At 45.0% G+C, this 19,363-nt stretch overlaps 1 protein-coding gene across 2 annotated transcripts in view; it reads left to right on the forward strand.

Annotated features, from left to right (window-relative positions):
• PTPN21 (protein tyrosine phosphatase non-receptor type 21) overlaps window positions 1-16,159 on the forward strand; it is a 63,032-nt gene extending 46,873 nt beyond the window's left edge. For both annotated transcript variants that reach the window (XM_024736334.1, XM_024736335.1), the window contains 7 exons: window positions 1,498-2,909; window positions 9,186-9,323; window positions 10,186-10,407; window positions 13,329-13,457; window positions 13,644-13,878; window positions 14,314-14,474; window positions 14,694-16,159. In XM_024736334.1, the coding sequence (XP_024592102.1) occupies window positions 1,498-2,909; window positions 9,186-9,323; window positions 10,186-10,407; window positions 13,329-13,457; window positions 13,644-13,878; window positions 14,314-14,474; window positions 14,694-14,822 (2,426 nt within the window). In that variant the 3' untranslated portion in view covers window positions 14,823-16,159. The remainder of the gene's footprint in view (window positions 1-1,497; window positions 2,910-9,185; window positions 9,324-10,185; window positions 10,408-13,328; window positions 13,458-13,643; window positions 13,879-14,313; window positions 14,475-14,693) is intronic.
• Window positions 16,160-19,363: the final 3,204 nt, after the last annotated feature.

A 19,363-nucleotide genomic window follows, 5' to 3' on the forward strand; every position in this document is an offset into this window, starting at 1 on the left:
TGCATCGGCAGGTGGACTCTCAACCACTGCGCCACCAGGGAAGCCCCTCAGCATAGTCTTTTACACATACAGACTCGTAAATGAATGGTTCATGGAGTACCCAGAGGAGCCTGGAGATGGGGAGGCCAGGCCGGCGGGTATTGTGCGAGTCTGGATGGTCTTGAATGAGGCTGAGCTGTGACAGCAGTGAGTAGAGGGGACTCCACAGACGCACATTGCAGAGTGTTCCAGATACGGGAAATGGACAGGAACAAGGAAGCATTGTGTGTCCACAGGAAGAAACAGCGGTGCGTGTGAGGCCCATCCCTTTGTGGCTGTATGTGCCACACACGAGGCTGTGGCATGTTCACTTTGATAATCATTTGTCACTTAAACCGCCAAGAGGCTTTTGAATCGAAAAAAGAATGCTTTTCGATGGCAACTGTTCTCTGATGGTTAGAAATCACCCTCATTAGTTTTCCAGGTGAACTACAGATTGGACTGAAGAAACATGCCTCGTACCAGCCCCGAACAGGCACACACACAGCCAAGCTAGATTCTGCTCTTGGACCCCAATCTTACTGAAGCATGGGGGCTGGAGCAGGGGGCAGGTGTGGCTGTCTTAGCAAGGGTCTTCTTGGCTTCTGGCCCCTAGTGAGGTATACAGCTACTGGTGACACTGTTGGACCTGAAGAGGCTCAGATCCTGCCCAACTATTGCCCTTTTGTGTCTTCACTGTGGAAGAATCTCTACAGCCCACCTAGAGTTTCATTTAAGGAACTGTTTACAGAAAGGTGGTGCTTGAACTAGCTCAGCATCATCAAGGCCACATCTCCAGAGAGGGGAGAAAGCAGAGTCAGAGACCCAGAGCCTTGAACAGTATCTCTGCCTGCAGTCCCCCAGACTTCCAGAAAGCCTGCTTTGTGTCTCTAGTAAAACACGTTTTTGACTTTCAGAAAAAGACAGTGTTTTGTGGTACAGTTGTACTCTTAATATTGGACTTAGATTTGGCTGCTCTTTATTGGGTGTCAAACCCTGAATACCACCCTTAGAGTAGGCAGGGCCATCCCCATTCTCTAGATGAGGAGGCGAGGCTCCCAGAAACCCCCTGTCCAGGGTCACTCAGAGCTGTGGCTACAGCCAGGTCACTTCAGGGTGGAGTTTCATGAGGTACGCTGAGAATGTCATCAACGTTCGGGGCCTGTCTCAGTATTTGTCTAGAGTAATTGATCCACTTTTGTACATTTAGAAAATCTCATTTTAAAATACACATTTTTTTTTTTTTTTTGCGGTACGCGGGCCTCTCACTGCTGTGGCCTCTCCTGTTGCGGAGCACAGGCTCCGGATGCGCAGGCTCAGCGGCCATGGCTCACGGGCCCAGCCGCTCCGCGGCATGTGGGATCTTCCTGGACTGGGGCACAAACCCATGTCCCCTGCATTGGCAGGTGGACTCTCAACCACTGCACCACCAGGGAAGCCCTAAAATATACATTTTAAATGTTTTGTTTTTCCCCCCAGATAACCTGTTTGTTACCAACCAGAATGGATACTACTGTCACTCTCAGACAAGTTTGGATGGAGCCCAGATTGACCTGAGTGGTCGCCTCCGCAACGGCAGTGTCTACAGTGCACACAGCACCAGCTCCTTAAATAACCCCCAGCCCTACTTGCAGCCCTCACCCATGTCCTCGAACCCGAGCATCACCGGGAGTGACATCATGAGGCCTGACTATGTCCCGTCGCACCGGCACAGCGCCCTGATCCCCCCGTCCTACCGCCCGACCCCCGACTATGAGACGGTGATGAAGCAGCTCCACAGAGGCCTGGCGCCCGCCGAGAGGCAGAGCCACTCGCTGAGAAACCTCAACATCGGCAGCTCGTACGCGTACAGCAGGCCCGATGCGCTGGTCTACAGCCAGCCCGAGATCCGGGAGCACGCGCACTTCAGCTCCCCCCCGTCGGCCCACTACCCGTTCAACCTGAATTACAGTTTCCACAGCCAGGCCCCTTACCCGTACCCCGCAGAGAGGCGGCCGGTGGTGGGTGCCGTCAGCGTGCCCGAGCTGACCAACGTGCAGCTCCAGGCCCGGGACTACCCAGCCCCCAACATCATGAGGACGCAGGTGTACCGCCCGCCGCCCCCCTACCCGTACCCCAGGCCCGCCAACAGCACCCCTGACCTGTCCCGCCACCTCTACATCAGCAGCAGCAACCCCGATCTCATCACCCGGCGGGTCCATCACTCTGTCCAGACGTTCCAGGAGGACAGCTTGCCGGTGGCGCATTCCCTGCAGGAGGTCAGCGAGCCCCTGACCTCAGCCCGGCACGCCCAGCTCCAGAAGAGGAACAGCATTGAGATCGCCGGGCTGACCCACGGCTTTGAGGGCCTGCGGCTCAAGGAGAGGACCATGTCGGCGTCAGCGGCGGACGTGGCTCCGCGGGCCGGCTCCGCGGGCTCCCAGCCAAACGTCGTCACTGAAAGGACAAAGCGAGAAGAGGACGATGAGCAGCAGAGCCTGAGATACGGTCACAAAAAGTCCCTTTCAGACGCCACCATGCTGATACACAGCAGCGAGGAGGAGGAGGAGGACTTGGAGGAGGGGCGCGGGGCGCAGGCGCGGGCGCCCCCGGGCAGCTACTCCCAGCAAGCCCCGCGGAGCGGCCCCCACACGCCCGGCCCCACGCACAGCCTTGAGCCCAAGGCCCACGTCACTGAGGCCGAGAGAAAGGGGAGGGCCGGCAGCCCAGTTCCCACGCCTGGGGAAGGCCCGCGGTCCAGGAGGGACGGGCTGCTGACGCCCTCCATGTCCGAGTCCGACCTCACCACGTCCGGGAGGTACCGCGCCAGGAGGGACTCTCTGAAGAAGAGGCCGGTGTCAGATCTCCTCTCCGGAAAGAAGAACGTCGTGGAAGGGCTTCCGCCGTTAGGGGTGAGCTGTTCAGTGGGCACGGGGGCTCACCCAACCCAGCACGGTGCCCTGTACACCTGACTTTTCTCAACACCTTCTGCCCTCTATTCATCTTTTCTTTCACTCATTACTTCTGATGTTTTACAGCTTTTTTCCTTTTAAGTTGTTTCAACTCCCTCCCCTCCCACCAGCCAACACATATTTTGCCCAGCTTTTGTCTTACTTTGTAATACTTTGAGTTTGAGTATCTATGGAAATAATGGGGAGGGATTAGAATTTTCGTGGTTTTGCTGGAGGTGATAACTTAGGTGAAGTGAAAGGTAAATGTAGGAGGCTCTGTGGAATGGAAGAGAAAGAATGAATGGGAAGTTTTAGTAATGCAGTGTGATGGAAAACGAAGTAAAGGTTTCACAACTTTAGCCAGGATTGCTTCGTCAGCCACCCGTAAAAATACCCCGCTGTGGTGCAGGGTCTAGGGCTGCTCTTGTTCAGTTTGCTTGTTTGGGGTCTGAGGGAAGCATTCCCCGAAGTGTCCCTAATGTATTCCTTGTGTCGCAGTCCGTGTGGGTACAGCTTGAACTGCTGGGCTGTGATCTCTGAGGGCTGGAGGGTGATTCTGGAGCTGGAAGGTGGCACTTTGTCAAGACAAAAAACCCAAGAGCTCCAGGTCTCTTTATTTTTTATATCTTTATTGGAGTGTAATTGCTTAACAATGTTGTGTTAGTTTCTGCTGTACAACAAAGTGAATCAGCTGTAAGTATACATATTCCCCATATCCCCTCCCTCTTGAACCTCCCTCCCACCCTCCCTATCCCACCCCTCTAGGTGGTCACAAAGCACCGAACTGATCTCTGTGCTATGCGGCTGCTTCCCACTAGCAATCCATGTTACATTTGGTAGTGTATATGTGTCCATGCCACTCTCTCACTTCATCCCAGCTTCCCCTTCCCCCTCCCCCGCCCCACGTCCTCAAGTCTGTTCTCTACGTCTGCGTCTTTATTCCTGCCCTGCCACTAGGTTCATCAGTACCATTTTTTTAGTTTCCATATATGTGCGTTAGCATATGGCATTTGTTTTTCTCTTTCTGACTTACTTCACTCTATATGACAGACTCTAGGTTCATCCATCTCATTACAAATAATTCAATTTTGTTCCTTTTTATGGCTGAGTAATATTCCATTGTGTATATGTGCCACACCTTCTTTATCCATTCATCTGTCGATGGACATTTAGGTCACTTCCATGTCCTGGCAGTTGTAAATAGTGCTGCAGTAAACATTGTGGTACATGACTCTTTTTGAATTATGGTTTTCTCAGGGTATGTGCCCAGTAGTAGGATTGCTGAGTCATATGGTAGTTCTATTTGTAGTTTTTTAAGGAACCTCCATACTGTTCTCCATAGTGGCTGCACCAATTTACATTCCTACCTCCAGGTCTCTTTAAAAGAGAGACTGAGTGAACTGAGAACCCAAGGAAGGTCCCTTGTAGAAAATGCAGCTCCTTAATATTCAGGATGATAAATAACCGTAGTTTGAGCACTTTTTATCTACTTGAGGCAAAATATAAGAGAGCATAACATCATCTCTAGCAGCCATTCCCAGAGCATTTACCATGTGCTGAGCAGGCCATCTGCTTTACCATGTCCAGTTTACAACAGGCCTATTGTTTCTACAGATGAGAAAATAGACTCTGAGATATTAAGTAACTTTCCCAAGGTCACACATCTAATGAGTGACCGAACTGAAATTTTAAACCCATATTTACCTCCTCAACTGGTTCTCCTGTCTTCTACATTGTTCTGCATCGAAGTAGTATATTTTATTAAGTAATAATTGCTTTTCTAAGCTTTGCTGTTTTCTGTCTTTCCACTGAAACCTTTTAACTCTGAGTTCCTCAGCTTTGCCCAGGCATCTGTGGCATTGTCATGTCAGCGTGTCCACTCTGAGTCATCTGGCTTCCTTGCTCAGGCTCCTCCTTGCCCAGGGCTCCATTCCCTGTGCCCTGCGCTCCTGCCAAGTGAAAGTGATTAATTAGCCTATGCATTTTGTCTCCCAGTTGCTCCCAGTGTCCTGGCAGCTAGGGACTCCTCCCCCCATTTTTGCTGGTGGGCATATTCAGACCTGAGGGCACGTCACAAATGTGGATCTGCCCTAGTGTATTATTAGATCTTCTGAGATGCTACAGACATCTTCATAAGCAGGAGGAAAGTTCACACAGTATTATAGTGGTTATGAAATAGATCAGTACACACAGGCTCAAACTCCTTACAGTACTGCCGTGAATTTAAATGTGTTTTCTTTTAATGGGTTGGAATTGTAAATTTATTTTAAATTTTTCTTGGGAGTACATTCTTACTCATCTGTCTGACAGTAAAGGCCAGTGTCTCAGGTCGGCTGAAGCGGAGGGCATGGGCTCACAATCAGTGATTCAGGACAGGACAGGGTGTGGACGTGTCTCCCGAAGTAACTGCCTGAGTCCTGAGCCAGCTGGACGGGGCCCTCTCATAGTTGACACTCTTCACTGATTACATCATGAACATAGTTTTTATGTGTGACCTGAGTCTTTCCCCGAATGATACTTGTTTTGAGTAGAGTCCAGTATTCAAGCCTATTGTCCCTGTAGTTTTGAATGGCCCAGCAAATTCTGCTAAATCTGAGGACTTTTATCGGTTTGGTTCTCTAAAAATACAAAATTTCCCCCTCATTGACTTTTAGACCTATAGTATTAGTGAGATTATGTGATTGGATTATCCTTTTTCACCCCTTCTTTTCGCATAAGGCATCTTCCTACTTAAGGAATGTGAATGGCAGCTGTGGCCCAGGAAAAGGTACAGGACCTAAGAGTGGAAAACTTGGGTCTGAGTCTAGAACCTGCCATTCATTAGTTCTCTGCCCAGTGGGCCGGGCCCTTCACACACCAGAGCCTTAGCTTCTCCATCCGTAACACAGGACGGTCACCCCTCCTCTGTCTGCTGTGGCGTTGTGTTAGGTCCCACATAGGGTTAGGCATGAGAAGTGCTTTCTAAATTCTATGGTGCAGCATAACTGCTTTTAATGCACGGTTTTTATTGTGTTGACCCTATTTGCCATGTATAAAGAGGCAGCTGTGTGACACTGGGCAAACAACTTAATCTCTCTGACTCCCATTTTCTCATTTGTAACCGAGATGACCCCAGAGGGTTGTTGGGGGAAAATGCTCAGTCAAGTTTAACTTGTTCCTGTGAGGTGGCATCATACATTTAACTTACTGGCTTCCCAAGAGCTGAAGAGTCCAACCCCCTGCTTACTCTGACCCCCTTCACAGCAACTCAGGGTGGCCATTATTTTAATTGTTACAGCAAGCGAATATACTAATGGGAATTATGGTTCTAGAGGTTTCGTATTAAAAACAGTGAAATAAAGTGCAGAGAAGCAGGAACATTTTCGAATTCTCCACGCATCTCCCCCTATGGCGACTTGATTGATTGCTGTCTGGAGAAGGTAGACTGAGTGCTTGTGCTTCTGCATAGAGGTTTTGTTCCACCCTTAGTCTTATGTGGTGGTTCTGACACGAGAAGTCACTGTACGGGTTGTACATTTGAAACCATGCTCTTGTACTCTGAGGGCTAAGTAAGGGGTCTTTGAAGTGAGTTTTGACTATAAGACCCTTTCTTCAAATACTGGCTTTGGGGCTTCCCTGGTGGTGCAGTGGTTAGGAATCTGCCTGCCAACGCAGGGGACACGGATTCAAGCCCTGGTCCGGGAAAATCCCACATGCTATGGAGCAGCTAAGCTCATGCGCCACAACTGCTGCACTCTAGAGCCTGCAAGCCACAGCTGCTGAAGCCTGCGCACCTAGAACCCGTGCTCCGCAACAAGGGAAGCCGCCACAATGAGAGGCCGGCGCACCTCAACGAAGAGTCGCCCCCGCTCACTGCAACTAGAAAAAGCCCATGCGCAGCAATGAAGACCCAACACAGCCAAAAATAAATACAATAAAATAAAATTAATTTTTAAAAAAATTAAAAAAAGAATACTGGCTTTAGAACTGACCTTACCAATCATCCAGCACACGTGTGCTGGGGCCTTTTGAGTCATTTTCAGGCCAAGCAGTGCTGGAGCCACCTCTGCTGGCTGGTGGGAGCTGAGTGTTAAATTTTCAGGCTCTTGTGAGGCCTCTGATGTTACACTGGCAGATTGAAATTAGCTGTGATGGGAGTATTTGTACCGTGGAACCTGGCAAGCTTCACACATCAGAACTGTTCCCACTCCCCCGCCACAAAGTCCATTGTTAAACATTTACCTGCTTTCTGCACACATGAGAATCATGACATTTTAGCCTAAGCAGGAACCTTTTAGAAATCCTCTGACCCCCTTCACAGCAACTCAGGGTGGCCATTATTTTAATTGTTACAGCAAGCGAATATACTAATGGGAATTATGGTTCTAGAGGTTTCGTATTAAAAACAGTGAAATAAAGTGCAGAGAAGCAGGAACATTTTCGAATTCTCCACGCATCTCCCCCTATGGCGACTTGATTGATTGCTGTCTGGAGAAGGTAGACTGAGTGCTTGTGCTTCTGCATAGAGGTTTTGTTCCACCCTTAGTCTTATGTGGTGGTTCTGACACGAGAAGTCACTGTACGGGTTGTACATTTGAAACCATGCTCTTGTACTCTGAGGGCTAAGTAAGGGGTCTTTGAAGTGAGTTTTGACTATAAGACCCTTTCTTCAAATACTGGCTTTGGGGCTTCCCTGGTGGTGCAGTGGTTAGGAATCTGCCTGCCAACGCAGGGGACACGGATTCAAGCCCTGGTCCGGGAAAATCCCACATGCTATGGAGCAGCTAAGCTCATGCGCCACAACTGCTGCACTCTAGAGCCTGCAAGCCACAGCTGCTGAAGCCTGCGCACCTAGAACCCGTGCTCCGCAACAAGGGAAGCCGCCACAATGAGAGGCCGGCGCACCTCAACGAAGAGTCGCCCCCGCTCACTGCAACTAGAAAAAGCCCATGCGCAGCAATGAAGACCCAACACAGCCAAAAATAAATACAATAAAATAAAATTAATTTTTAAAAAAATTAAAAAAAGAATACTGGCTTTAGAACTGACCTTACCAATCATCCAGCACACGTGTGCTGGGGCCTTTTGAGTCATTTTCAGGCCAAGCAGTGCTGGAGCCACCTCTGCTGGCTGGTGGGAGCTGAGTGTTAAATTTTCAGGCTCTTGTGAGGCCTCTGATGTTACACTGGCAGATTGAAATTAGCTGTGATGGGAGTATTTGTACCGTGGAACCTGGCAAGCTTCACACATCAGAACTGTTCCCACTCCCCCGCCACAAAGTCCATTGTTAAACATTTACCTGCTTTCTGCACACATGAGAATCATGACATTTTAGCCTAAGCAGGAACCTTTTAGTCTGTGTAGCCTCCCTCTCTCCAAGGCTGACAGAGCTGCAGTAAAGTTGATTTTATTTATGAGACAGAAGAGAGCTGCTGATTTCATTTATGAGATAGAACTGAGAAAACCATTTCTGTCAAATTAGGGCTACAGTTGTGATAATTACTATGGCTTCCAAGGAGGTGTAGACTGTTGAAGAAGACTTGGCATTCTTGGGCTTGTTTGCCTCAGAGAGCAAAATCATTGGCTTTAATAATAACTTTAGGAAACACCAGTTTTCAGGAGACAGAATTCCGTCTATGCCCTCTCTTGTACCCTCTCTTGGTATAATGATGTTCTCCTCATTTAAAAATGTGGTGGTTCTAACTGCATTTACCAGAGGTGTGGTGAGCTAACCCAGGTCACACAAGTCTGCAACAGAATGTAGAATACAATAGAGCCACCGGAGAAGACATTGAAAACGAACGGATTTGTATTTTTTTTAAATGTATAAGAGCTTATTGCAATGAGGTGACTGCATTTAAAACCCTCTTTGTGGATTGCAGCTGATTTTTGTGTGTGTCACGGTTTGATATTCAGGAGTCCTGTGAAGGAATGCTGTCTGCTCGGAGCCTCACCTTTCATTACAACAGAGCCCTGAAACCAGTTGCATTTCAAAACCTTATATCTGGAAGACTTATCAGGGCTTTGGCCTTAAAAGGAATGTCTTCCTCCTAATCTTTGTGAAACAAACGTGTGTGTGTGTGTGTGTGTGTGTGTGTGTGTGTGTGTGTGTGTGTGTGTGTGTGGAGTGTAAGCTCTCCTGTGGTTGTTGGTTTAGGAGAACCCACCCTCTGTTAACTGTCTTCAGTCCACTGAAATCTCTTTTCAAAGGGATTGTATTTGTGTATATTTGATATATACATATAAATATTTTTGTAGGGAATGAAAAAGAGCCGGTTAGATGCAAAAAAAATTGGTCCTCTCAAACTGGCTGCCCTAAATGGACTCTCCCTGTCTCGACTGCCTCTGCCTGATGAAGGAAAGGAGGTGCCTGCCAGAGCCACGAATGATGAGAGGGTACGTACCAGACCACGGGTCTGCACGCCTGCCCTGGAACCGCTGATACAGTGTTGCAGAACTGCCTTCTTGAGATTTTCCTGAATTTTCTAACACATTTGATAATTATAAATGAGTGTTAGGAATTTTGTCATCTGGCCTTCAAAACTGGGGCAAATTTATAGCTAATGTCTTAAATAGATAATTTCAGGCTAAATGTTGATTTTTGTCTGTTGGTTTCTGAATACTGTTCTTTACCTTCTTCTGGCCATGAATTTAGAGGAAATATGCATATGAGTACACATAGGAAGGAAAGCAGATATCGACTGCTTTCATTACATCGAAAACTTAACAGTGAATGGTTACTGAATTTTTCAAAACTTTGTGACTGAGATGTATTTGCTATGAGGTTCTATGATACCAAAATTAGACAGGCATGAATTATGCTAAGCAAAAATTAATTTGCTTACACCTGGAGATAGTTTCCAATAATGTTTTCTGTTTTTTATATATATTATAAAATTGCAGCATTTGTTCATAGAGGTTGGAATTGATTATCCTACTTTAGGATTTACTGTTCTTCAGGAGAATTTTCCACTCTTAGGGAGTCATATAATTGACTATAGATTTAGAGAAGATGAATTCAATGAATTGTCTTAGGCCAAGTTTACACAGAAGTCTGCATCATGTTTCTCACCAATAGTATTATTTCATTTGTTCTTTTGTTGTTAAGACTTGTTAAATTTAACTTTGGTTTCATCTAGAATTTTCAATATTAGATAGTACTGGACTTGAAGCAGAAAGTGAGATTTCAAGTGTACGGTCAAAATGCAGCTGTGGCATGGGACTGTATTCATATTATCCCTCTCTTTCTATTTTTCAGTGTAAAATTCTGGAACAGCGGTTAGAACAAGGAATGGTATTCACAGAATATGAAAGAATTCTTAAAAAACGGCTCGTTGGTGGGGAGTGTTCAACAGCACGACTCCCTGAAAATGCAGAAAGAAATCGGTTCCAAGATGTTCTTCCCTATGACGATGCCAGAGTGGAACTGGTCCCAACCAAAGAAAACAATACCGGTTACATCAACGCGTCACATATTAAGGTGAGGGGAATGTTTAGAGTGATACACAGGATGTGAAGTTTCCAGTTAAATTAGGAGAATGGTAAGAATTGTATTCATGTCTGTTTTCTAAAAACATCCTAGTTTTGAACCGTTGGGACAAACTGTACTGTAAGTTGGGAAATCCATACACCAAGGCTGGACACACAGTGTTTGCTGCCTCCATGTGTTGGATCCCTCTGCGCCCAGCATTGTTACCAGGACTCTGGGACCACTCATTTGTCTGACTTGAGAACTTTGTGCTTCTAAATCTGAAGACCTCTTTATAGCTCATCAATTCTCTCAAGAGCAACTGAATTGCTAGTTTTTCCTTATCACATACCTACATGCGTTTTTATGTAAAAGAAGTGTCTGGTGTTTACCAAAGCTTTTCCTTATGGTGGTGCCATCTGCACTCTTTGCATACTCTCTTAGTCATTTGTTTTTAAGATTGTTACAAGTTTAAGTACTTCCGTGCCTCCAGCCTTTCTAGCATTCTCCCAGTTTTAAAGTTATTAATTAATTTATTTTTATTTTTTAGGCCACGTCGGGTCTTAGTTGCGGCACGAGAGATCTTCGTTGAGGCATGCGGGATCTTTTGTTGTGGTGTGCTGGCTCTTCATTGTGGCGCATGTGCTTCTCTCTAGTTGTGGCGTGCAGGTTTTCTCTTCTCTAGTTGTGGTGCGTAAGCTCCAGGGCGCGTGGGCTCTGTAGTTGTGGCGCGTGGGCTTAGTTGCCCTGTAGCATATGGGATCTTAGTTCCCTGACCAGGGATCAAGCCCGCATCCCCTGCATTGGAAGGCGGATTCTTTACCACTGGACAACCAGGGAAGTCCCTCTTAATCATTTATTTTCTTTTGTAGCCATTAAATATTTTATAAGAACAATTTTTAAAAATTAATTAGTTTATTTTTGGCTGTGTTGGGTCCTCGTTGCTGCGCACAGGCTTTTCTCTAGTTGTGGCGAGCGGGGGCTACTCTTCGTTGTGGTGCGCGGGCTTCTCATTGCGGTGGCTTCTCGTTGCAGAGCAAAGGCTCTAGGCGTGTGGGCTACAGTAGTTGTGGCTCGTGGGCTCTAGAGCACAGGCTCAGTAGTTGTGGCGCATGGGTTTAGTTGCTCCACAGCATATGGGATCTTCCTGGACCAGGGATCAAACCCATGTCTCCTGCATTGGCAGGCGGATTCTTAACCACTGTGCCACCAGGGAGGTCCCTCTTTTAATCATTTTTAAACATTATTTTGTTCTTAAGCAGTGCTGCTTTTTCCCTGTAAACAGTATAATGCCGTTTAACTGGGGTAATGTTACACCCACTAAAATGGAAAAAGTGATGATTCACAACAGGAAGGTGAGAAAAGCCAGATGCTCTGTCTTCTCCATGCTGGCTGGAGAGTCAGTTCGTTGTTTTGGGAAGAAGAAATTTCCTTATAGTGAGTGAATGAGTAAATGTCTATGGGCAGGTGTTATTTTCCTTCTTTCCCACATTTTATTTAGTTTGCAAGTGATGTTTGATGAGAGCCGTTTCACACTTAAGACTTTGTAGAGGCCCAGCAGTCTGCCTGTGAAAGCCAGTGCCCTTGATGGTCTTTGGGAATTTGTGCACAAGCTTTTTTTTTTTTTTGGCACATGGGCTTCTCACTGTTTTGGCTTCTCCCATTGAGGAGCACAGGCTCCGGACACGCAGGCTCAGCGGCCATGGCTCACGGGCCCAGCCGCTCCACGGCATGTGGGATCTTCCCGGACCGGGGCTCGAACCTGTGTCCCCTGCATCGGCAGGCGGACTCTCAACCACTGCGCCACCAGGGAAGCCCAGTGCACAAGCTTTTTAAACATGGGCATAAGTTGTTTAAAAACTGAGCATCTCTTTGGAATAGCTTAGCCAGTCTCCCATGACTGGGTGGATGAGGGTTGAATAACATTGTGGTTCTGTGGCGGTATTTCAGAATCTTCAGAGACAGCCCGAAGAACAGTGGAAAGAGTCTGACTTCAGAATTCGTGGATCGACCACTTAGCAGTGTGGGACCTCCTTGTACTTATCTCTGAATAAGGAAGTGCTGACCTCCCCCATTTTGCTCCCCATGAGATCCTTCCTCCCTGGTTCTTGTTCGCTGTGGTGCCTGGTGCCACCCACCACGGGCCCAGTGGGAGGATGGGGGTGTGACTCAGGCTGCAGCCTTAAATGGGGGCCTGAGTGGAAGGGTGTGTGGCCCAGAGTTTACACTCGGGGCACTCGGAAAGCGGTTATAGTCGTCACTCAGCAGTGGGGGAGCCGAGATTTAACCCAGATTTCCTGACTACAAATCCTGTAATTATTATATTAGACTGTTTTCGAGGAGGTTAAATCCTAAGTGGAAATTTAATATGGAGGGTGATCCTGACTCAGAAGTTCAGAGGTGAACTCCTTAGGTAGGAAGACTTTTTTCCCCTAGAAATTTGATGTTTAACTTAGGTTTTGACTCAATTGCTAGTACTTGATCCAGTGTGTGTAGTACTTCACGAGGGAAAATTGTGTTTGAGATTTGGGATATGATGACGTTGATATTATTTTTATGAGAAGAACCTAACAGCAGCAATAACAATAATTTATTAAGAACCTATCATGTGCAGGGCACCATACATATTGGCTCGCTTAATCCTGACAACATGAGGGTAGGGAATATTTTTATTGTATAGATGAAAATTGAAATTTGGAGAGCTTAAGGAAATTGCCCTAGGTCACATAGATATTATGTGAATTCATAGCACATACGTTTATAAAGATATCAGTAATGGAAATGGCACTAATAAGGAAAAAGAATAAGATAAAAGTCTTTCTTTATTCTGCTGAATATTTCAGTTTGCTTTTTTCATGTTACCATGAACAAATGTATATACATGTATTATACACATACATATTAATTTCTTTTAAAACCTTTTCTAATTTCAGGTCTCTGTCAGTGGAATTGAATGGGATTATATTGCCACTCAGGGACCATTACAAAATACCTGTCAGGACTTTTGGCAGATGGTGTGGGAACAGGGAATTGCAATTATAGCAATGGTGACAGCAGAAGAGGTAAGTACTCATTTCTCTTAATTGATTTTCTCAGCCTCAGAAAAACAGTTTATGTTGATCATGTGTAATCTTGACTTTTAGAGAAAAGGGCAGGTAAGGTTGCAGTTCTGAGTTTCAGACATGCTTTCTGAGGGGCATCCTTTGCTGACTCTTGTATTATGTTTTAACTGCACTTGTCTCTAACAGGAGGGTGGAAGGGAGAAGAGCTTTAGGTATTGGCCACGCCTTGGTTCCAGGCACAACACTGTCACCTATGGAAGGTTTAAGATCACCACCCGGTTCCGCACAGACTCTGGCTGCTATGCCACCACGGGCTTGAAGATGAAGCACCTTCTCACGGGGCAGGAGAGGACGGTGTGGCATCTCCAGTACACAGACTGGCCCGAGCATGGCTGTCCAGAGGACCTCAAGGGATTTTTATGTAAGTATCTTCATTCCCAGCACAGCCTTTGCCAGAGCTGTTAAACCCACCACAGAGAGGAAGACTTAAGTTCCTGAAACATTTCCTTTATGTTGTCCCATGTAAGCTGTGGGCTTGTTTTAAAATAAAAATTTCAAGTGTTTAGGGGAGGCTTAACAGAAGAGGTTTTAAAGCATAATTTGATAATGAGTAGAAGGCCATTACTGACTCCTAGAAAGTTTCTCCTCCTTTTCATTTTGTAGATGAGAAAATGGAAGCCCAGGAGGAGTCAGGGACTTGCCCAAGATCACACTGTCAGTTAGTAGTTGGGGTTGGTTAATTGGCACCTGGTGCTCTGTATCTGGAGTTGTCTCAATCAGTGGAGATGATCTGAAAATTGTCAATTTGATAGGCCTTAATCCCTTTGTATTTTTCTGTTTCATTGATATTTCACAGCATACCTTGAAGAGATCCAGTCTGTTCGACGCCATACAAATAGTACAAGTGAACCCAAAAGCCCCAACCCTCCATTACTGGTCCACTGCAGCGCTGGCGTGGGACGGACTGGCGTCGTTATTTTGTCAGAGATCATGATTGCCTGTCTGGAACACAACGAGGTGCTTATTTCCCCTGCTGATGAGGGAAGAGGTGGGCTGGGCACAAGGCCAGGGAGGAGAGGGACCTAGTGACCTGACAGCTCTTTCTGAACAAACGTCCTCAGGGATTCTCTATTGAAGATGCTAATGCTCTGATTGAAGCCACATTTCTGCTCGGACGCTCGCTCCCCGCCCCCGCCAGGGTGTGCATTACCCTCATCACTGCTTCTCTCAATCTAGGTGCTGGACATCCCACGGGTGCTGGACATGCTGAGGCAACAGAGAATGATGATGGTGCAGACCCTCTGCCAGTACACGTTCGTATACCGAGTTCTCATTCAGTTCCTGAAAAGCTCAAGGCTCATATAAGCTCCCACAACTTCCTACGGGGACCCGATCATGTGAAGCGTTTACAGCGGAAAAAAAAAGTGCTTGCCGAACTCATGCTCTCTCCTCCACTCGGTGCACGCGGAATGCTACATCAGGACGTAAGTGACGGGATGAATGGTGGCACATGGAAGGAAGTATGCAGAGCACAAGGCTGAAGAGGGGGTTTAACCTGGGAAAGATGCCGAAGAGGAAGGACTTGGTTCTGAGGGCGTTGCCCTGCTCTGATCTGTCCGATTTGCAGTCCTTGCACACATTTGGAGATTGTATTTTCTAGATAATTCTCTATTTCGCTGAAGCTACGCTGGGCAATTCTGGCAATCACTAAGGCGTATAGGTTTCTATCTTAAACTAGTTTTTGATAATGGAATTTTATTTTATGACTAAAATATTTGGGGTTTTCTTATTAAGAAACTGAACTTTCCATGGGGATGATCCACAGATGTGAGTAGTTCCTATATAACTTTGTATTTAAAACTATGTTATTATCTTTTGTTATTTTAAAAAAATCTTGGGTACTTAACAATGTAGTTACCAAACCCCAAGCTACAAGAAGAATCTAAAAGTGTTATTTTGAAACATAGAAAACATTTTTATATTCAGAAAATTTTTTATCCTAAAAATTCTATATATTTGTACCTTCTGTATTTTCCAAACAAGAGTTCAGCTCATTAAGGTACTGAGATGAGTCAGTTAATGTAAGTTAAAGTTGGGAATGAAGGCACATTATTTAAAATGTATGAAAATAATCAGATTCACTATTTTTTTTCAGTATTATTCATAAACCCAAATGAGTTTGATTTTATTGGTTGAAAATGAAGTGAAAAACAGTTGCATAAGATGGTTTTAAGCACTTTTTGTTGTTGAAAACAATAAATCTGAGTTTTTAATATATGTGTTGCTTTATAGGTGAAACAGTAACAACGGACATATTGAAAGTGTTTTGGAAGAGATCAGGAATGAGTATGTAGGATGACTAGGACAAGAGTAAGTGCAGTGTGCATGCAAGATGGTAAATGCAAGCTGCCTTTGTCTTTACAGAAAATGCAGTGTTATCTATACTCAGACTGAGATGCTGGCATGGAGAGTGGGGGGCTTGGGAAGAGTCTGGGGGCTGACCTCCCGAGGAAGGTATCTCCAGGAAATTCAGGGCCCATCACTGGCAGTGACTCGCTCTGTTTCCTTGAAGTTCTTCCACCTGCACCTCTCTTCTTTTTTTTGACAAATCAGGTTTATATGATGATTAAAAGAAGCCTTGGGGCTTCCCTGGTGGTGCAGTGGTTGAGAGTCCTCCTGCCGATGCAGGGGACACAGGTTCGTGCCCCGGTCCGGGAAGATCCCACATGCCGCGGAGCGGCTGGGCCCGTGAGCCATGGCCGCTGAGCCTGCGCGTCCGGAGCCTGTGCTCCGCAACGGGAGAGGCCGCAACAGTGAGAGGCCCGCGTACCACACAAAAAAAGAAGCCTTGAAGAGGCTTTATTTTCTTTTGGTTGAAAGAAGGGAAGTGTTAGTAATAGTCTTACCTCATCTCCCCAAACCGCAGCCCAGACTTGTGGGGCCCCCAGAGATGACTGTGGTGTTCAAGATGTACCGGAACTTTGGCTCCTTAATCCTTTAACTTCACACCTGAGGTCAACTTTAGCTCCGCTCCCCCCAGTCCCATCCATGTAGGCCCATCCCAGGGGGCAGGACCAGGCCAGGCTGGCATGGCCTGGTCACATGGGAGCTGAAGAGGTAAGGAAGGACGAACTGGTCCGTTTAGCTGAGCAGCCATCTCTTTCTTCCTTCTTGAGGCTGCGTCTCCACAACATAGAGTTTCTGAAATGTCAAATCCAGGATTATTTCCCCAAATTACAATATCCTAGGGATAGTTCTGATTCCCGTGTTAACTCCTAAAGCAGTTTAACTCATTATTGTCACTGCTGAGTGTGTGTCATTAGCTGTAAGTCAGGATTTCCTTTATAGTGTGTGTATCTGCCGAACTATGACCCAGAAACCAACCACCTGAGAGGAAAATTCAGACGGTATTGATGAAAATGAATATTGAAAGTGGGCATATTTCTCACTTGGGAAGAAAGAATTGATTTTAAATCTAAGATTGTTTAAAGAACAACAGACCCAAGTGCAAATATTCAGGAAGAGCTCCCCAGGAGAATGGAATAAGAGTTTTTTATTGTAATATTTCCCATCTCCACACCATGTAGAGTGTTTCTGATGCTTTTTTTCTTCCATGGTACGTTTTTTAAAAAAATGCTTCTCTGTCAGGTTTAAACATTTTGAAGTGTCCCATTGACAAGAACATACTGTAACACAAAATCTAAAGAGTAATATATGGTATGTTTGTGTTCCTGTTGTAATAATTTGATTATAAGAAAATTACTTAGGAGGGCTAAATTACACTGTGTAAATGTCACTCTTAAAACTCGCATGTTTGTCATAGCTTTAAGACCCATGTAATTTTTTTGTGTCCCTTTTGAATTTTTAAACTTTTAATTAACAGTTAGTGAATACGAAAGTATTTCTGAATAAAAATAAATCTACATTACTAGACTTTGAAGTAATGTGATTTTCAAGAGCAAACTGTAGAACATTGAGGTTTCCATAGGCTCAGCCATGTCTGAGTTGAGGATGTTCTGTCTGCCAAACTTACACAGTGCTTCAGTATTTTAGTGTCTTTTAGTTCGTTGATATTCTTAATTTCATATCAAAATTACCCAAATATACATTTTCACAAAAAGTAGGTTATAAACCAGTGTTTTCCATTGATCATTGTTGGCATCTCTGGCCTCAGTTTTCCTGATTAGTGGACTCTTTTGATAAAATACTCTAGTTGGTAGTTTTGAACACAGGAAGTATTCATTTTAGAGTATGATTTGAAATGTTAATTGCAATCATTATTACATATATTCTTCTGGAACATCTACTGTGAAATATTCAGAAAACCCTAGAATTTAGCCTTTAAAACATTTTGGCAGGATTAAAACAGAAGCTGTGCTTTCTTAGAAATTCCCAGAAAGACCAAGGTCTAGGCAGAAACCCAGAGGAGGAGTGTAGGATGGAGTGATGACAGCATGGCATGGCCAACATTTTTGTGAAGCTTTCATCATCAGAAGAGACATCATTTCAAATGGGTTGATAAGTTAATGTTCACAATATTAAGAAAATATAAATGTCCATATTATACATAATATGAAACTTTACATGTATTAAAATATAAAGAATTACTGTTTATTGTAAATCATTTAAAAAATCAGACATTTTAAAGGAATTCTTTTAGATGTAAATTTAGGGAATTTGCTTTCCATCAAGATTTCATGTGGAATAAGCTAAACCATCTCTTTCCAGTTTAAAGTTTATTAAAATAATCTAAATTGGAGGGGGCTCTTCTTTTGAACTGAGGGATAGACATTTCAAAAATAGAGGAATAGATACTTTAGGAATTTGCCTGGGAAAACAATTCTCGAAAGAACATGAATTTTTCAAATTCCTGAGATAAGGGCTCCATTTACCCTAAGTAGCTATAATTACTTATACAAAATGAGGAAAAATCAGAAAGTCTGCTTGTTTAAGGTTTGCATATGTTAGGGGTGGGTGGATAGAGGATTTCAGAACACATTTGAAGGGGTACTTGGGTTGTTAAAGTGGCATAGTTTTCTATATAGTTCAGGTAGTTCCCAAATAAGAGTTAATGCTCTAAAAGGTCAGATATATGTTAAATTATTGAGAGTATTGTTTACAAGGGGAAATGTTGCTATAAGTGGGTATCAACTTTCTTGGTTTGCCCTCCCAAAGCTTATTTAAACCACAGGGGCTCTGAAAGGTAGACAGTGGTGGTCACCTCCCCGTCATCCGTACACTAAGAAAAATACACAGCAGCTTTCCTCCCTGCTGCACCCTGCTGGTGAGAGCACTAAGCATTCTCTCTGGGTCTGCCGGGCAGTGGGGACAGGGCCTCAGCAAGCAGCTGGAGTCAGATTGATCCAGTGTTCCATGAGAGAATTCCACATAACATTAATGTCCCATCATTTGCCTCAGAAACTTGAGTGGCACATGAAGAGTAAGGAACAGCATGGGATATATGATGAAGATGAGCAGGAATGCTGCCTCTGAGACTGCCTGTGAGGCGGGGCGGGATGAAGGAGGATGAATTGGCAATGCCTCCCCGTACCTTTCCTGTTTCCGTTTACGTATCTACCTTTGGATTGTCACTGGCCTGAAATGGGAAGTAGAAGATGGGCCTGGATCAAGAAGGAAGTATAAGGTCTGCAGCACCCAGCTGAGGAAGCAGCAGTTCCAAGGCAAATATTCCCACGTAAAGAGTATCTCTAGGTCACATGTATATGATTAGGGCCTGGCTGCACATCATATTTCCCAAAATGTTTAAATTAAAATACTTAGTTTTAAAAAACTAGAGTAAATCTGAACATTGTCCAATATGTTGCTGGGTTAAGAAAGAGGTAGTAACCATATACTTATTTTAAATTATCCTTTAATATTACAAATAAGTATAAATGAGTGATAAG

The sequence above is a fragment of the Neophocaena asiaeorientalis genome, unplaced genomic scaffold, assembly GCF_003031525.2.
Source record: "Neophocaena asiaeorientalis asiaeorientalis breed wild unplaced genomic scaffold, Neophocaena_asiaeorientalis_V1.1 scaffold152, whole genome shotgun sequence".
Lineage (NCBI taxonomy): Eukaryota > Metazoa > Chordata > Mammalia > Artiodactyla > Phocoenidae > Neophocaena > Neophocaena asiaeorientalis.